Genomic DNA, 20,187 nt, shown 5'->3' on the forward strand with positions numbered 1-20,187 from the left:
CTTTAATGAATTAATAAGGATTTGCTTCTGGAAGAAACACACACAAGGACGACGCTTTTACAGAAATCAGACTTGTTGCTCTGAATGTACGAAGCGTCTCTGCGTCGGAGCCGAATGTGTGGCTAATAATGTGTGTGTTCTTTCACACACTCAAGGCTAATGTGCTTCAATCTCACAGAGGCGCAAATCTGCAGCGATGGGCTGGAAAATGCAGTTACATAAACAGAGCATCTGCTGCTTGACAACACACACACACACACACACACACACACACAGAACTTTCATCCCTCACAGCCTTAATCGTTTTTTTTAAAGTATTTTAAAAAAAAAAAAAACCCAGCAACAACAACATTGCAACACTCTTGTAGCAATGCACTTACAACCTCTTAAAACTCCTTAGCAACCCCATAGCAACCTTTCCTCCCGCTCCACTCGTGCAACATACAGCAGCAGTTTAATTCCTCATTACAAGCCTTTTGAGCTTTAATCATAAAAGTGCATCTTCTATTCAGAGATAGGCAGCACAGATGTGTTTCAGCTCAACTCCACTCAAAGCCATTATTTAGCATTATTTACTAGTGTATTTCATAATTGGATGCGTTTGTGTGGCGTACGCGAGTCAAGTTCAACCCAACAGATATTTTCATTTCCTCAAACACCTCAGGGCCCTTCGGTCTGCATGTAATCATGGTTATTTATTTCTCTCCTGATGTAGATCTGTAGCCGTGAGTCATGTGATGTGTGTGTGAACCCAGTAAACGCTCAGTGACTTGCAGAGATGTACACCCTGTGGATCAAATACTACAGCACAAACACTGTCTACTTCATGCTAGCGGTGCTGGCAAAGACCCTAGCAACCCCCTACTGTAAACAAGATTCTAGAAACAACTCAGAACACCCTAGCAACCCCATACTGTAACAAAATTTAAAAAAAACATATTCAAGAAACCCTAGCAACCACATACTGTAGCAACATTCTAAAAAAAACACCAAAACACCCTAGCAACCACATACTTTAGCAATTCTAAAATAAATCCCAAAACACCCTAGCAACCACATACTGTAGCAAAATTCTAAAAAAAAAAACATATTCAAAAAACCCTAGCAACCACATACTGTAGCAACATTCTAAAAAAAAATCCCAAAACACCCTAGCAACCACATACTATAGCAAAATTCTAAAAAAAAAAACATATTCAAAAAACCCTAGCAACCACATACTGTAGCAACATTCTAAAAAAAAAAAAATCCCAAAACACCCTAGCAACCACATACTGTAGCAATTCTAAAAAAAATCTCAAAACACCCAAGCAACCACATACTGTAGCAACATTCTAAAACACACTCAGAACACCCTAGCAACCACATACTGTAGCAAAATTCTAAAAAAACATTCAAAAAACCCTAGAAACCACATACTGTAGCAACATTCTAAAATAAATCCCAAAACACCCTAGCAACCACATACTGTAGCAAAATTCTAAAAAAAAAACATTCAAAAAACCCTAGCAACCACATACTGTAGCAACATTCTAAAAAAAAATCCAAAAACACCCTAGCAACCACATACTGTAGCAATTCTAAAAAAAATCTCAAAACACCCAAGCAACCACATACTGTAGCAACATTCTAAAACACACTCAGAACACCCTAGCAACCACATACTGTAGCAAAATTCTAAAAAAACATTCAAAAAACCCTAGAAACCACATACTGTAGCAACATTCTAAAAAAATCCTAAAACACCCTAGCAACCACATACTGTAGCAATTCTAAAACAAATCCCAAAACACCCTAGCAACCACATACTATAGCAAAATTCTAAAAAAAAAAACATATTCAAAAAACCCTAGCAACCACATACTGTAGCAACATTCTAAAAAAAAAAAAATCCCAAAACACCCTAGCAACCACATACTGTAGCAATTCTAAAAAAAATCTCAAAACACCCAAGCAACCACATACTGTAGCAACATTCTAAAACACACTCAGAACACCCTAGCAACCACATACTGTAGCAAAATTCTAAAAAAACATTCAAAAAACCCTAGAAACCACATACTGTAGCAACATTCTAAAATAAATCCCAAAACACCCTAGCAACCACATACTGTAGCAAAATTCTAAAAAAAAAACATTCAAAAAACCCTAGCAACCACATACTGTAGCAACATTCTAAAAAAAAATCCAAAAACACCCTAGCAACCACATACTGTAGCAATTCTAAAAAAAATCTCAAAACACCCAAGCAACCACATACTGTAGCAACATTCTAAAACACACTCAGAACACCCTAGCAACCACATACTGTAGCAAAATTCTAAAAAAACATTCAAAAAACCCTAGAAACCACATACTGTAGCAACATTCTAAAAAAATCCTAAAACACCCTAGCAACCACATACTGTAGCAATTCTAAAACAAATCCCCAAACACCCTAGCAACCACATACTGTAGCAACATTCTAAAGCACACTCAGAACACCCTAGCAACCACATAGTGTAAACAACGTTCTAAAAAAACACGTAAAAAAGAACCTAGTCTTACTGTAGCAACATTCTAAAAAAGACACCCAGAAAACCCAAGCAACCACATACTGTAACAACATTCTAAAAAAATCACAAAACACCCTTGCAACCACATACTGTAGCAACATTCTACAACACACTCAGAACACCCTAGCAACCACATACTGTAACAACATTCTAAAAAAAATCCCAACACCCATACTGTAGCAATTCTAAAAAAAATCACAAAACACCCTAGCAACCACATACTGTAGCAACATTCTAAAACACACTCAGAACATCCTAGCAACCACATACTGTAACACCATTCTAAAACACACTCAGAACACCCTAGCAACCACATACTGTAGCAACATTCTAAAACACACTCAGAACACCCTAGCAACCACATACTGTAACAACATTCTAAAACACACCCAGAACACCCTAGCAACCACATACTGTAACAACATTCTAAAACACACTCAGAACACCCTAGCAACCACATACTGTAGCAACATTCTAAAACACACTCAGAACACCCTAGCAACCACATACTGTAACACCATTCTAAAACACACTCAGAACACCCTAGCAACCACATACTGTAACACCATTCTAAAACACACTCAGAACACCCTAGCAACCACATACTGTAGCAACATTCTAAAACACACTCAGAACACCCTAGCAACCACATACTGTAACAACATTCTAAAACACACTCAGAACACCCTAGCAACCCCATACTGTAACCCCATTCAATTACCTTATGTCATTTTTGTATTGCATGACTGAAACAAGCTTGCATAGTAAAATGACTCGCTGGGATGTTTGTGAAAATGATTAATGTAAGTGATGATTCATTTAGTTAGTAGCGCCACAGCACAGTTGGTTAACCCCAACACACACACACACACACACACACACACACACACACACACACACACACACAAGTCATGAATCCTTATGCAGCATCACTGCACTGAAGCTCTGGAATGAAAAAATAATTTGACAAAACTGCTGGACAAAACCCAGATTCCACAAAAAACTGCACACACTTCTTTCGTCCTTCGACACTTCACGAAAACAATAGAGATGCATTCTGAGCGTGCAATGCAGCATGAAGAACATACGAGCGTAATGCATTAACACTCAAGCAAAGCCATTCTCATCACATTCACACTTCCTCCTCAATGGCGCACCAGAGACACTTTATCTCTCAGCGTGATTTCACACCACAAACACCCCCCATCTTCACTGAACATCCCCGGGACCGACGCACAGCGCTGGCTCCACTTCAGATCACATGAACTGTGCATACCTTTACTGACTGCTGACTGAGGGGCGTTTTTACACCACACCGTTTTCAACTAAATACACAAAACTTTTGACGCGTTTTGCCGTTGATTTACATTTCAACTTTTTTGGACGTTTTTGAAGACGGTCTCTGTGTAAATAACCAAAACGCAAATTTTTGAAGATGCTGACGTCATGCACATGCGTATTACGTGTTCAATCTATAGTGTTTCTTTCAACGCCATCTAGTGGCTTGGCAGTAGAATACAGCGTTTTTAGTCGTTTTCGCGGATCTGTGTGAATGGGGATCGTTTTGACAGTGGTGTCGTCTGCCCGCGGAAAACTCGAAGGCAAAAGTTCTCCTTTTTAAATATATCGTTCCACATAAACGTATCCCACTGTTCGAAGTGACGTCTTTTCTACGTAATTCTTTGACGTCCAGTTTCGGTCCACTGAAGGGGTTGTTTTGTAACGACAGGCGGAGTCTTTATTCGACGTCCGTGAGACCTCCGTGTAAGGGTTAATTATAGTCCAGATATGGTCGTTTGTGGACGTCTTTTCAACATCAAATTTAGACTAATTTTAGACGTTGTTTTTATACTACTTCTATAACTGCAGTCCCATGTTTCTAAAGGGTAGAGGACATGTTTTCTGTAGCATGTATTTACATTTATGCATTCGGCAGACGATTTTATCCAAAGTGACTGACCTCGCATTACACATTTTAGGGCTGTGAAACGATTAATCGCGATTAATCGCATCCAAAATAAAAGTGTGTTTACATAATATATGTGTGTGTAGTGTGTATATAAATACACACATATGCATGTATATATTTAAGAAAAATGTGTTATTAATATATCAAATATTTATATTTATGTATAATATTAATTTTGTATAAAGTATATAATGCAAATATTTCTTAAATATATACATGCATGTGTGTGTATTTATATATACAAAATAAAATATACACACACATATATTATGGATGCGATTCAACGTAGTGGTGGCGGTGACATCAACGTGGCGGTGACATCAACGTGGCGGTGACTGTGACATCAACGTAGCGGTGGCATCAACGTGGCGGTGACATCAACGTGGCGGTGACATCAACGTGGCGGTGACATCAACGTGGCGGTGACATCAACGTGGCGGTGACGGTGACATCAACGTAGCGTTGGCATCAACGTGGCGGTGACATCAACGTGGCGGTGGCGGTGACATCAACGTAGCGGTGGCATCAACGTGGCGGTGGCGGTGACATCAACGTGGTGGTGGTGGTGACATCAACGTAGCGGTGGCATCAACGTGGCGGTGGCGGTGACATCAACGTGGCGGTGGTGGTGACATCAACGTAGCGGTGGCGGTGACATCAACGTGGCGGTGGTGGTGACATCAACGTAGCGGTGGCGGTGACATCAACGTGGCGGTGGTGGTGACATCAACGTAGCGGTGGTGGTGACATCAACGTGGCGGTGATCTTTGCGTTGCAAGCGCCAGCGCTATTAGACAGTCATTTTTGGAAAATTATCTTTAATTATTAATCTGTTAGGGTTAGGTATACATAATCTGTATGCATATGTATTAATCATGTTGATAACAACGTTGAGATTTGTAAATACAAAATATAACAAACTAATAATGTCTATTTCTTGCACCTGTCATAGACGTCCAAATGAGGTCCAAAAAATGACCCAGTTCAAAGGTCAAATGTTGAACGTCAATACGACGTCCAAGTTGGGTCATGGATGGACGTCCGTCGAATAGAGAGCCTAAGTCCCTCCCCTTCCGGTCGACCACCATGGGACCTTATTTCGGAAAAATATTGAATGGTAGTCAATGGCGAGAGACAACAAATATTTTGATGTGGTTTGAATTGTGCCCTGAATTACACATATGATGTTCGTCAATTTAAAAGATACATTTGAAAGTAAAGAAAGTCGCAGTTTGATGTAAAACCGTTGAGGTATAAGACTGTGAAAATACGTAATTACAAAGACTACAAACCCCAAAGGCGCACATTTTCTCTCAATGAATGAAGCTAACTTTACTGAGGCTAATGTCTGTCATTGTTTCTACAGTCTTACGTTATAATCGTAACATTACGAGTGTTTTGTACCAGACTGCACACACACACGAGCAGCCGATCTCACTCGTTGTTTCGCTTCTGGGAGATGTAGTTCACAGAGCGATTTTCACATAAAACTAAATGTTACTCTTCTGTTTTATGACAAACTGCGACGTTTTTGACTTTCAGAATTATCTTTTAAATTGACAAACATCATATGTGTAATTGAGGGCACAGTTCAGACGGAATAAAAAGATAAGTTGTCTCTCGCCCGAAATAAGGTCCCATGAGCCGGAAGTGGGGGGGGCGGGACTTAGGCTCTCTATAGATGGACCGACGGACCCAATGTAGACATGATCTGCTCGTCTATCCGATGTTTAGTAGGCAGTTTTGAACACGTTTTGTTATTTTTATGCTTCTGTCGGATCAGCCCGGCTGCTCTCTGTTATTTCCCTGAAGAGCATCGCTGCCTTCAGCTGGAGTAATGCCGTCTGAAGTGGAGTTCGCTCTCCAGTTCCTCCTCGAGAAGCAGCCTTTCAGACGTACAGTGTGTGCTCTTGAAAGCCAGTTTCCCAAAACACACATTGATCTTTGGAGAAAATGGATAGAGCTGACGTGACTCATAATGTGGCGGTGTAATTTTCAAGTTTTAATGGATGAGATTACGTGAGATCTCTTGAGATTTATTCAGGGTGAGATTCAAAACACTGCCTGTAAAAATGTGTTTATTTGAACAAAAGAAAAGCATTACTCACTGTAGTGTATGAATGTTCAGTTTTAAATATAGCTGCAGGCAGCAATTAAGCACAAAAAGGCATGATGAGGAACACGGGGAGCATCAATCCAGCCGAACAATGAGGAATTTAAGACGTTTTAGATGATTTTAGACAAAAGTGTGGAAAAATCCTAAATATAATCACTTGCAATTTGATTTTATTGCTTATTACTTTCCACACAACATGACAAAAGGACATAATGACTAAACATTTTACTAAAATTACCATTAAAACTAGACTAGAAAATATTCCAAGTATTCTAAAAACTTTATTAAATTAATTGGAAATTTGGGGTAATTTATACAAAGTGTTTCATATACAAACAACTAGGCCACAATGTAGCGTGTGCACAACGCACACACACTTTGCACACACTTTTTTGTCATCCATACATAATTACAAGGAAAATGATCACCGCACGAAAGAAATCATGAAGATGTGGAAAAATAGGTACATATTAGGGGTGTGCGATATCACTATTTTTAATCGTGGACGATTAAAATGTCTCCACGATCTGCTTTTGAAGAAATATCGTAGTATCGTGTTACAGTGCATTCTATCAGTTCAGTTCTGGCGCCTCCGTCTCTCAACTGTACAACGCGACGTAGCCTACACATCACACGTTAATGAACAGGTACGGGACACCGCAATTCACAAAAGTTCATTATTTGCATAAGCCTTGCCGGTTAAACATTCAATTTACGCGCTGATGCGCTGTTCTAACGTGCGCTTTCCTGACCGCATAACCCCCGACGCTCACATGCACTAGAAGCCTGTCAAACAGCGCCAGAATACTGGACTAAGTTATCTTTCGAGTCTTATTATGCTAATACTGTTAAATACACACTATGTTTACATAAACAGGCTATGTCTAAAGTGAAAGCAAACATTTGAGAGAATATCTGGTGTAATATGCGTCTATATTAAACGCGTCCCGTGCTGGTCTAAAAGCGACAGGAATAAATAGTAACCTACTGCCGCTTGTCCTTAAAGGGATGGTTCACAAAAAAAAAAAAAAATCCGTCATTATTTACTCACTCTAATGTTGTTCCAAACCTGTAATAATTTCTTTCTTGTGCTGAACACAAAAGACAATTTTTTTTAATGTGGGTAACCAAACAGTTGCTGGTCCCCATTAACTTACAGGAGAGAACCTATAAAAAACTATAGGGGGACCAGCAACTGTTCGGTTACCCACATTATTCAAAATAACTTTCATTTTCAACAGAAGAAAGAAACTTATTTGGGTTTAAAACATCTTGAGAGAGTAAATTAAGACAATTTTCATTTTTGAGGGAACTATCCCTTTAGTGTTAATAAAACAAAAAACAAAACAAAAAACACAAGGAGAAAATCACTCACTGACTGAGAACTTTAATATAGCTTTAATAAGAATCAATTTATTCAGTGAAGTCTATGTAGTGTTTTAATTTCATATTTGTTCATTTAATTACTTCAATGCTACTGCTAAATACACCTACTGCATCTGAAAAAATAAAGCACTATTTATTTAATATGAATATTAATTTGTGTAATGTTTATCTTGTCTTATTTTTTTAATAACAAAGAAAATAATGACAAAGATTTTTATCTTCGCCACTGGCCTAAATGTATGCCTTTCTTTTTGCTTTTGTTACCTAAGGCTTTGTTTTTAACATAGGGACATTAGTTTGGCTGTAATGAACAGCCACTTGCAAAATATTAAAACCAACTTGAAAAAGAATCGTGATAAAAAATCGTGATCGTGATTTTCCTAAAAAAATCGTGATATGATATTTTTTCCATATCGCCCACCCCTAGTACATATACAATAAATTACAGATTTACCCAAATTATTATACGCCTGTTTGACCGAAGCTAATGTGTGCGTGTTTCTCCTTCCCCGTACAACGCCACTTCTCTGTTTTACAACCCTGACGAGAACGTCCTGCCGTGCGTCTGCAAATCCGCTGCTAAAATATAATAAAATAAAAAAGCGCGCCGGCTCTTAAAGGGAATGTGAGATGGCGCTCTGATTGGTTTATTTTACGTTACGCCCAAACCACACCTACGAGTAATGTAGCGACTTCAGACCAACACATTTTAGATTTGCGCCGGGATCCGCCCACAACGTTACTTGCTTTCCGCGTTTGATGCTTGCGTTTCAAAACGCTAAAATAGGACCCATTAGCATTCAACACTTACAGTCTCGCTCTTCCGCTAAAATGCATCATGGATTTTTCACATCACATCTTCTGTCCAATCAAATGCTCTCTAGAATCTAAAGCCCCGCCCCCTATAATGTAAACACCACCTGGCCAAAGTGGTTACATAATGATTCACTTCCATGGTGCTGTCAAGTACGACTTGCAGTCTGTGAGGTGGACTAAAGGCTAGTGGCTATTGGCTCTTTGAAAAAGGGGAGGAGCCATTCAATATTTCCTGCCTTTGATTCTGTTTCAGTGGAAATAACGTAACGCATCAAACAAAGCTGCGCGATCCAAGGCACGTCAGTGGGCCTTCAAGTTCCCTGTTATAGGCTTAGCAAATTTCAAGTTTATTCCCATAAATTTCCATGGAAGGTTTCTGACATTGAAAATTCAACCCCTAAATTAAATAAAAATAGTTATAATACACAATGCATGAAAGAAAATATTCTTTCATATATAATATATAAAATGTAAGATATTTTTAAAGGGTTAGTTCACCCAAAAATGAAAATTCTGTCAGTATTTACTCACCCTCATGTTGTTCCAACCCCGTAAGACCTTCGTTCATCTTCGCAACACAAATTAAGATATTTAAGATATTAAGATCGCTCCTGCATACTAGTCCATAGGCTTCTTGAGGGAATGACTCTTGCTGTCCTCGAAAAGTCATTAAAGACATCGTTAAAATAGTCCAACTGACTACAGGGGCTCAATCTTAACTTTATCAAACGACGAGAACACTTTTGTGTGCAAAAATAACGACTTTATTTCAACTATTGGTTTATTTCTCCCTCTGCGCGAGTCAGGTTACTAGTTTAATAGCGTAAGCTTCTGTTATTGTACGTCACACGCATCATCACACATGACCAGCGTCGGCCAATAGTGAGCCTTCGTGTGACGTAGCTTTACGCAATCACACTACGTTAACTGACTACAGGCTCATGGAGAAGGAAGTGAATAGTTGAAATAAAGTCGTTATTTTTGTTTATTTTTGCGCACAAAAGTGTTCTCGTCGTTTGATAAAGTTAAGATTGAGTTGACTATTTTAACGATGTCTTTAATGACTTTTCGAGGCCAGCAAGTGTCATTCCCTCAAGAAGCCTATGGACTAGTACGCAGGAGCGATCTTAATATCTTAAATATCTTAATTTGTGTTGCGAAGATGAACGAAGGTCTTACGGGGTTGGAACAACATGAGGGTGAGTAAATACTTTTGGGTGAACTAACCCTTTAAGGCTTATGTGCAATTTAGCAAATTTCAAGCTTATTCCCATTAATTCCCGTGGAAGGTTTCTGCCATTGAAAACTCGACCTTACGTGAAAGTAAAAGAGCACTTACACTGCACGATGAGCTCGACCACGGCCTCTCTGGGCTTGACGTTGAAGCCGTTGAACTGGCTGGTCTGGCAGCGGTAGGATCCGCTCATCTCGCGCGTCACGTTCACGATCCGCAACACGCCGTCGTAGCTCTCCATCTGCATGCTCCCGTCGGGCATGGGCGCTTCTTTATCCGCTCGCGACCACAGGATGATGGGCTTGGGTTTCCCTGAAACAAGGCACTCCAGCTCCACCGTCTCACCCTCCCGCACCGCCAGCGGGGACTTGCCCTGCGGCACGGTCAGGTTCGGGGGAACTAAGAAAGAGAAAAACAGAGGATGGACTGATATGGGACTCTAGAAAGGTAGTAGACGGGGTCGCTGAGGATGTCAACGCTGGCGGTTGTGCGTTTATGCATGCGTGTGGTTGCTGTTGCGTGGAAATATCCAAACCAATGGTTTCCAATGATCAAAACCAAACCGTTGAGCGTATAAAACACAAGGACCAAACGACTGAAGGAGAAAATGGAAGAACGTGAGATAGTAAAGTGAACGACTTCAACATCGCATGCACTTTATGGTCAGATATCTCTATTGTCTAAACATTTATGTAATTCAACACTATTCAACAACATAGTTCAGCAGTAGTTCAATCATCTAAGTAATGTCCTGATAACCAGATAAACGATGCTAACATTTATTCTCTAGGTCTATGATCGTATACAGTTATTTTAGTATCACTACTATTTTACTTTTCAAATAATTTTTACATTTTAGTTAAATATTTAGCTATTTTTGACATTTTAAATACTTTATTTCTACTTTAAAAAAAATGTCTGTATAGTGTTTTATACATCAAGATAAACTAAATGGAAATATGTGAAAAAATAAGTGCGTTTCTGTGTTATTTTATTCAGTAAACTTTCGTAAAGAAAGTACATAACCCTGATAATGTTAAGATCATGAAAATATTCTATTTTATTATCATTTAATTTAAGCATTTTATTTGTTTAATGGTGTAGTATAGGAATTCAAACATTTCCTCACCCTTATTCATTCAAATCTTGCAACACAAATTAAAATATTTTTAATGAAACCTGAGAGATTTCTGTCCCTCCCTTGAAAGTGCAAAACTTCAAAAACAAATTGCATCAACCAAGTACATTTGAGCTTCCTTTTATCATATTTGATGTTTATATGCACTTAATAAAATGTCCACCTAATTAAACCAGTATAACGTTGGGTCTCTCACCAAGGCTGCATTTATTTGATCTAAAACAGTAAAATATATATATTATTAATATGTGAATATATAGTCAAGTGTAATTTATTCCAGTGATCAAAGCTGAATTTATCATCATTACTCCAGTCTTCATTACTCCAATCACTCTAATATGAGGATTTGCTAATATTCAAGCATATAAATCTAACTGATACTGCAGAATCCACCCCGAACATATATTAGAAAATGTGTAAAGGAGCCCAGAAGCATTAAAACACATGCGGTCGCAAACAAACCTCAACAGAAATACAAAAGTTTTTGAACAATTCCTGAACAGTGTGGGCCACGTTTCACAATTTCTGTAGCACTTTATCGTTTCATATTTGATGAAACAATGCGGATGAGCTACAGGAACGTATGCGACTGAAAGAGTGCACGCGGCGCTTTGATCTGAGATCTGTGAAATCTGGAAGCAGAGATGAGAAACGAACAAACCTGCATCAAACATTAAAATTAAAGAACCTGATTTGCTTTATATCCACGACCCGGGAAAGACCCACCGTATCCTCAGACAGAATATTTCACAGGCCGCCGCGTAATAATAAGGACTTCTGTGGACACTTGCTCAATATCAGGGTGTATTATTAATAATGGATGTTATGCCAGGCTATTATCAGAAACAGAAACAAGCTCTAATGAATAGCTGTTACAGTAATGGAGAAGAAGCGCGAAACCCACCACGAGTGCATTAGACTCCAGCTGTCCGTCTCATAAACAGGTTGCTAACGCATCTCTGGGTGGCCGTTAGCGCTGTTAGCAAGAGGCGCTGCTGTTATGCTAATGAAACTCAACTCTATAATGCTGGACGGCCCTCGTGAGATTACAGATGACAGAGACACTGGTCTAGACTTTTAGCCCAATATATACATCACTTCATGAGCTTCTGGCTGGAGTCTCGTCCTCTTCACTGCTCAGTCTGTGTGAGAACTAAAACTCACTCACTCACTCACTCACTCACTCACTGACTCACTCACTCACTCACTCACTCAATCAATCAATCAATCAATCAATCACTCACTCACTGACTCATTCACTTACTCAATCAATCAATCACTCACTCACTGACTCACTCACTGACTCACTCACTCACTGACTCACTCAATCAATCAATCACTCACTCACTCACTCACTGACTCACTCAATCAATCAATCAATCACTCACTCACTCAATCAATCACGCACTCAATCCCTCAATCACTCACTCACTCAATCAATCACTCAATCACTCACTCACTCAATCAATCACTCAATCAATCACTCACTCATTCAAACACTTTCACTCAATAACTCACTCCCTCAATCACTCACTCACTCCCTCAATCACTCACTCACTCAATCAATCACTCAGTCACTTACTCAATCAATCACTTACTCATTCAAACACTCTCACTTAATAACTCACTCACTCACTGACTCACTCAATCACTTACTCACTGACTCACTCACTGACTCACTGACTCACACACTCACTGACTCACTCAATCACTCACTCAATCACTCACTCACTCACTGATTCACTCACTCACTGACTCAATCAATCACTCACTCACTCACTTACTCAATCACTCACTCACTCAATCAATCACTCACTCACTGACTCGCTCACTGACTCACTCACTGACTCACTCACTCACTCACTGACTCACTCACTGACTCACTCAATCAATCACTCTCACTCACTCACTCACTCACTCACTCACTGACTCACTCACTGACTCACTCACTCACTGACTCACTCACTGACTCACTCACTCACTGACTCACCCACTCACTGACTCGCTCACTCACTCACTCAATCAATCACTCTCACTCAATCACTCTCTCACTCACTCAACCACTCACTGACTCACTCACTCACTGACTCGCTCACTGACTCACTCAATCAATCACTCTCACTCAATCACTCAATCACTCAATCACTCAATCACTGACTCACTCACTCACTCACTCACTCACTCAATCAATCACTCTCACGCACTCACTCACTGACTGACTCACTCACTCACTCACCGACTCACTTACTCACTCAATCACTCAATCACGCACTCACTCACGCACGCACTCACTCAAACAAACACTCTCTAACACACACACACACACACTCTCTCTCTCTCTCTCTCTCTCTCTCCAGTGTAGTTCCTGTGAGGATCGGATCTGAAGGTCTCTGTTGGACAGGGAAGTGTTTGATGGATAGGAACTAAATCATCTTCTGTCTTTTATTCTGTAAACGCAGTCAATTGTAAAAATCCTTCAACTGTCAGTAAACGCGAAAAGATGAAAGTGGCATTCAGCCGCACTGATCATCCCCAGAACTGAAGCTGCATTCACAGGAGCCCGACGTGTCTGACAAGACAAAAAAAATAATAAATAAAAGCGCCACAGTCCACTGAGACAAGGGAAGTGACATCACGTGTTCATTGCCATGGCAACACATCAGCCCATCAATGTCAGTGCGTGTCTGTTCGCCTCCATCAGACACAACTGGCGTTTAATAGCCCTGAAAATACCATTATTATGAACCATTATTGCATATTCTATTATGAAGGAGTGAATGAATGAATGAACAAGTAGAAAATAAACAAAAATAATAAATAAATACAATTCTATTATAAATGAATGAGAAAATTAAAAATGAATTAAAACAATACATAAATTAATGAAATTAATGAATAAATTAATAAATAAATAAAAAATGGATTCTATTATAAATAAGTGAACAAACAAATACGAAAATAAAATTCTGTTATAAATTAATGAACCAATCAATTCTATTATGAATGAATGAATATTACTGTAATAGACATTTTTGGGATGTTTGGGATATTTTATCATTGATATACTATTACGTTTAAGAGCTAAATCAAACATTATATTGTACAACAAAATAAATTACAAATATTTAGAAACAAAATAAAAAAATTACTTTTTTTCAGCTCGATTCCAAGAAAACATTTATCTTTTTCTCTTGATTTTGAGATGTTTCATCAGATCTTTCTGTGATCCTCATGGGATTGAATCTGTCCCGTTGCGCACACACCTGAGAGAGCACAGCAACACTAAAGTAACAGCGGAGAACATTCTGGGTTATTTATGACCTTAACCGGGACGATCGTGACTGAGCGCACACAGGGAATGCTGGGTAATTGTGATACAGGATCATGTCGTCCAAACCTAAATTATGATAAAACCACAGATAAACCAGTGACCCTCTAAAGCTCCTTCACACACTCCGAGTTACACACTGAACGAACACATTCACACAAGAATTATGCAAAAAATATAATTGGCACAAAAAAGGAGCTATTTCACAATTTGCATGGAAAAGTTGCATGCATATACTGTACATATAAAAAAAAGTACAATCAAATTGGGTGTTAAAGTCATTTCACCTTAAAATACATTAACCTGATTTAAAAAATATGAGTTGAATCTTCTATAATTTATCAAAAAAGGTTGCTTAAGTTATATTGATGAATTAAAGCAATGTAAAAAACATATGTTGTCATAACTTATTGATTAAACAATGTTTTTTTAATGATGGGAACATGTGTTTTGGACATTTTATTTTAAAATAAGTCTATATACTTTTTATTATTTTGTAGTTTTGGTTATTTTAGAACATCAACTATATGAGAACGAGAAATGTTGCTTTGTTGATTAGCTTATATATATTTTTTATTTTAGTTAATGTTTATTTAAAACAATTTTCTTTTATGGTTTTATTTTTTGTATTTATTTTTGGCTGTTATAACTCAGGTACAGCAGCCAAACAACATCTAAAGTTAATGATTTAAGGGTCAAGAGCCCAACTAAAACAAACACTGATCACCATAATGGTGACTTACAATGACGCTTTTTTTCCTTTAGTGATTCTGCTTGTTAACATATTGTTGACAATAATCAAATAAAGACTCCATAATTCATCTTTGACGTCTACGATGTTTTGTGTGTGTGTGTGTGAATTTTACTAATTTTAAATGTTGAACTTTTAAGTTTTATTAATTTTTACAGTGTGTGTAACAAAGTAACTTTTCAACATTTGGCCTTGAAACATTGTATCTGAGCAGTTTTCCCGCCAGTTACATTGTATCAAGGCCAAATGTTGAAGAGTTACTTTGTTACACAGGCTTTGATCAGACTGACCCTAAATCCTCCATGAAGGACAGTGTGTAACGAATAAAGAAGAAACGAGTCCTCTCAACTCAACTCGAATAAGCTGAAAACACCACAGTCTTTAGGAACCGCGACGACCAAATTAAAAGCATGATGTTCATAATATTATAAATCGACACTTATTTATTAGACAAACAACGTTTCAAAGTCTTCCTGGCGTCCGTCCAGCAAACGCACATCTAATCAGCGGATCGTTAAACCTGGCTTTGTTTCGTCCTGCAGCTTCTGTGCGCTTGAATGGAGTGAAGCTCAAAGCAGAGAGAGCTATTAGTTTCGATCTGGCGCTTTGATAAAGCCAGGAGTCACGTTAAAGGACGAAGACAACGCAAGGTTGATTGAACGAGTACAAGGGCCGCTATCTCTCCGAGTCCTCATTATCGCAGCACATTTAAATGTAACGACTAATGCAAAGATTAATTGCTTGGCTGCAGATAGAAGCATCCTCTCTTTCTCTCTCTCGGTGTCTCTCGTCCGTGCTACAGCTTCATTAAAGCCGAGCAGAATGAAGATTGATTGCGTTTTACCTCTCGGAATGAGAACGAGGTGCTCGTCATTCCATGGGCTTCGCCATTATTTAATCCTGCTGCTATCAGAGAGGAAAATCTCGGCACACTCCTCCTGAATAAACCATTAGCTGTGCAGTTTCACATAAAGAAAAGAATATAGCGAGAGCCTAACGAGCGAGAGACTGGAATTGTGCACAACTTAAAGTCAAATCAAAGATATTGCAGTGTTTATTGTAAATTATTCATCGGTGCACACCATTGTTGTTTTAATCATCTCGAATCAGAATAACTTCAGCTCGTCTCTTCTCTGAAGATGTGGGCGGGGCTTTAACCTGTCACTCACATGAGATCAGCCAATAGCAAACCACAACCATCCAATCATCCAATCAATTCCCCACAGACACAATCAAGCCCCGGCCACGTGTAATTGTTCAAGAAGCGTTTCAATCGATGTACGACACAAAAGAGGAGACAACTTTAAGCCCGTCTAATGCACTGCACCTTCTTATTTATTCTAAAATCAATTTCTAAATCAATTACTATTTTTGTATATTTGTCTATAATCTGTCATTTGCAGTGAGAGACTTCTTTTTTTAATGGTTTTCCTATGGCAGTGAGCACTGTTTAACCCTAACCCTAATCTAAATAAATAAATATTATATTATGAATAAATAAATAAATGCATGAATGAATGAAAATAAATAAATAAATAAAAAATTCAAATACAATGTGAATTATAAATGAACAAATACTATTATAAATGACTATAAATAAACAAATGAGTGAATAAATGAAAATGACCAAATTAAAAATCCGATAAAAATCATTGCAATATTTGATATAGTCAAGAAGATGATATGGAATATATATATGGCACAAATATCTGTATTAATCCCCAACTAATAACTAATAAACATGCAAATAGTCATATGCAAACCTCTGTGCCACAAAAATAAAAAATAAAAACTTGATAAAAGACGTATGAAGCACAGTTACCCATTAATCAATCCCAGTGTGGATGTGCGAGAGGTTCAGATGACCCAGTTTCATCTTCCATTAACACAATAGAGCCTTTCATCTGAGCAAATGACATCTTCAGAGCCTCATCTAATAATCAGAAGACGTTTAATCGCTGGCTTGTTGCTGTCCGTCTCGCAGCGAGTGCACTATGATGATCCAGAGGGAACACACACTCACGTGTGATTGATCGTATAGTTTAACATTATCAGCCGATCGTCTTATGATAAAAGCATTCATGTTTGATGTGGAGAGCCGAGGCGGAGGACAATAATCAATGCAATTAACTAGAAAACACTAATGGATGAGGATCAAACCTGAAGTCAAGCGGAATACACTAATCACATCCTCAGTGTGTGTGTGTGTGTGTGTGTGATCCATGAGGAACAATCAATCTTCTGTTCTTCACAAGCTTGAGATAGTTTGGGAATCAGCCAGGAAAAATAAATAAATTAAAATAAATACAATTCTACTATAGAAATGAATGCCTAACCTAATTAAATAAAATCGAATTATATTATGAATGAATGAATGATTAAATACATAAATGAAGTTCTGTCATGAGTGAATGGAAAAAAATAAAAGTCAATTTGATTATGAATTAATTACTGAATAAAAGAATAAATAAAAATAAATACACTAATTAAATTATATTAAGAATTAATGAATGAATTCCATTATAAATGAATTAATACAAAACTAAATATAAATAAATAAATTATATTATGAATGAATGGATGAATGAATGATTAAATACATAAATGAAGTTCTGTCATGAGTGAATGAATGGAAAAAAAAAGTCAATTTGATTATGAATTAATTACTGAATAAAAGAATAAATAAAAATAAATAGACTAATTAAATTCTATTAAGAATTAATGAATGAATTCCATTATAAATGAATTAATGCAAAACTAAATATAAATAAATAAATTCTATTATGAATGAATGGATGAATGAATGATTAAATACATAAATGAAGTTCTGTCATGAGTGAATGAATGGAAAAAAAAGTCAATTTGATTATGAATTAATTACTGAATAAAAGAATAAATAAAAATAAATAGACTAATTAAATTCTATTAAGAATTAATGAATGAATTCCATTATCAATTAATTAATACAAAACTAAATATAAATAAATAAATTATATTATGAATGGATGGATGAATGAATGAATGAATTAATGATTAAATACATAAATTAAGTTCTGTCATGAGTGAATGAATGGGAAAAAATAAAAGTCAATTTGATTATGAATTAATTAATGAATAAAAGCATAAATAAAAATAAATAGACTAATTAAATTCTATTAAGAATTAATGAATGAATTCCATTATCAATTAATTAATACAAAACTAAATATAAATAAATAAATTATATTATGAATGGACGAATGAATGATTAAATACATAAATGAAGTTCTGTCATGAGTGAATGAATGGAAAAAATAAAAGTCAATTTGATTATGAATTAATTACTGAATAAAAGAATAAATAAAAATAAATCGACTAATTAAATTATATTAAGAATTAATGAATGAATTCCATTATAAGTGAATTAATGCAAAACTAAATATAAATAAATAAATTCTATTATGAATGAATGGATGAATGAATGATTAAATACATAAATGAAGTTCTGTCATGAGTAAATGAATGGAAAAAATAAAAGTCAATTTGATTATGAATTCATTACTGAATAAAAGAATAAATAAAAATAAATGGACTAATTAAATTCTATTAAGAATTAATGAATGAATTCCATTATAAGTGAATTAATGCAAAACTAAATATAAATAAATAAATTCTATTATGAATGAATGGATGAATGAATGATTAAATACATAAATGAAGTTCTGTCATGAGTGAATGAATGGAAAAATAAAAGTCAATTTGATTATGAATTAATTACTGAATAAAAGAATAAATAAAAATAAATAGACTAATTAAATTCTATTAAGAATTAATGAATGAATTCCATTATAAATTAATTAATGCAAAACTAAATATAAATAAATAAATTCTATTATGAATGAATGGATGAATGAATGATTAAATACATAAATGAAGTTCTGTCATGAGTGAATGAATGGAAAAAATAAAAGTCAATTTGATTATGAATTAATTACTGAAAAAAAGAATAAATAAAAATAAATCGACTAATTAAATTCTATTAAGAATTAATGAATGAATTCCATTATAATTGAATTAATGCAAAACTAAATATAAATAAATAAATTCTATTATGGATGACTGAATAAATAGGATAAATAATTAATATTATGAATATATGACGCACGAGTGTGTGTGTGTGTGTGTGTGTGTGTGTGTGAGCCAGGTCGGGTGTGAGACTCACCAGTAGTGGACGAGATGTTGACGTCGATGCTGATCTCCGGGATGCCGCCGCCCCTGAGCGCCGCCACGCAGGTGTAGGTGCCGAAGTCGGTGAACTTCAGGTCGATGATGTCCAGGTTGGTGGTCCCGGGGGAGATGTCGGGGTCGGTCTGCGTGATCACCATCCGCTCGGAGCTGCGTAACGCGCGGCCGTTCTTCAGCCAGCTGAACTGCAGCTCCTCGGGGGGCGTGGCCTCCACCTGGCAGGAGATCTTCACCTCGCGCCCGATCTGGATGTTGTCGTCGTTGTGGTACGGGTCAGGCGTGATCCAGAAACGGCCCTTCTTCAGCGCTGGAACCACACACATCAGAGGAAACACCGTCAGCTAAACCAAGAAGTGAGTGTGTGTGTGTGTGTGTGTAAAGCCTTTAATTCAGGGATTTAAACACTGAACGTTACCTTGTTCATCTAAGCATCATCGCTAGTGCTCATATTTAGCGTTAGTTGTTCTCAAAAATCAATCATTTTACTTAAAGGATTAGTTCACTTTTGAAAAAACTTTTGCTGATAATTTACTCGCCCCCGTGTCATCCAAGATGTCCATGTCTTTCTTTCTTCAGTCGAAAAGAAATGAAGGTTTTTGATGAAAACATTCCAGGATTTTCTCCATATAATGGACTTCAATGGGGACCAAACGGCTCAAGGTCCAAATGA

At 37.0% G+C, this 20,187-nt stretch overlaps 1 protein-coding gene across 4 annotated transcripts in view; it reads right to left on the reverse strand.

The window, feature by feature from the left end:
- The window catches only part of LOC120492054 (MAM domain-containing glycosylphosphatidylinositol anchor protein 2), a 133,748-nt gene that overhangs the window by 32,465 nt on the left and 81,096 nt on the right, over positions 1-20,187 (reverse strand). For 2 of the 4 annotated variants that reach the window (XM_089118986.1, XM_089118985.1), the window contains exons 7-8: positions 19,495-19,824; positions 10,182-10,502 (exon numbers count right to left, since the gene is read on the reverse strand). In XM_089118986.1, the coding sequence (XP_088975112.1) occupies positions 10,182-10,502; positions 19,495-19,824 (651 nt within the window). The remainder of the gene's footprint in view (positions 1-10,181; positions 10,503-19,494; positions 19,825-20,187) is intronic. The other 2 variants (XM_089118988.1, XM_089118987.1) reach the window with 1 other exon arrangement.

This window comes from Pimephales promelas, chromosome 13 (assembly GCF_988280905.1).
Source record: "Pimephales promelas chromosome 13, fPimPro1.hap1.1, whole genome shotgun sequence".
NCBI lineage: Eukaryota > Metazoa > Chordata > Actinopteri > Cypriniformes > Leuciscidae > Pimephales > Pimephales promelas.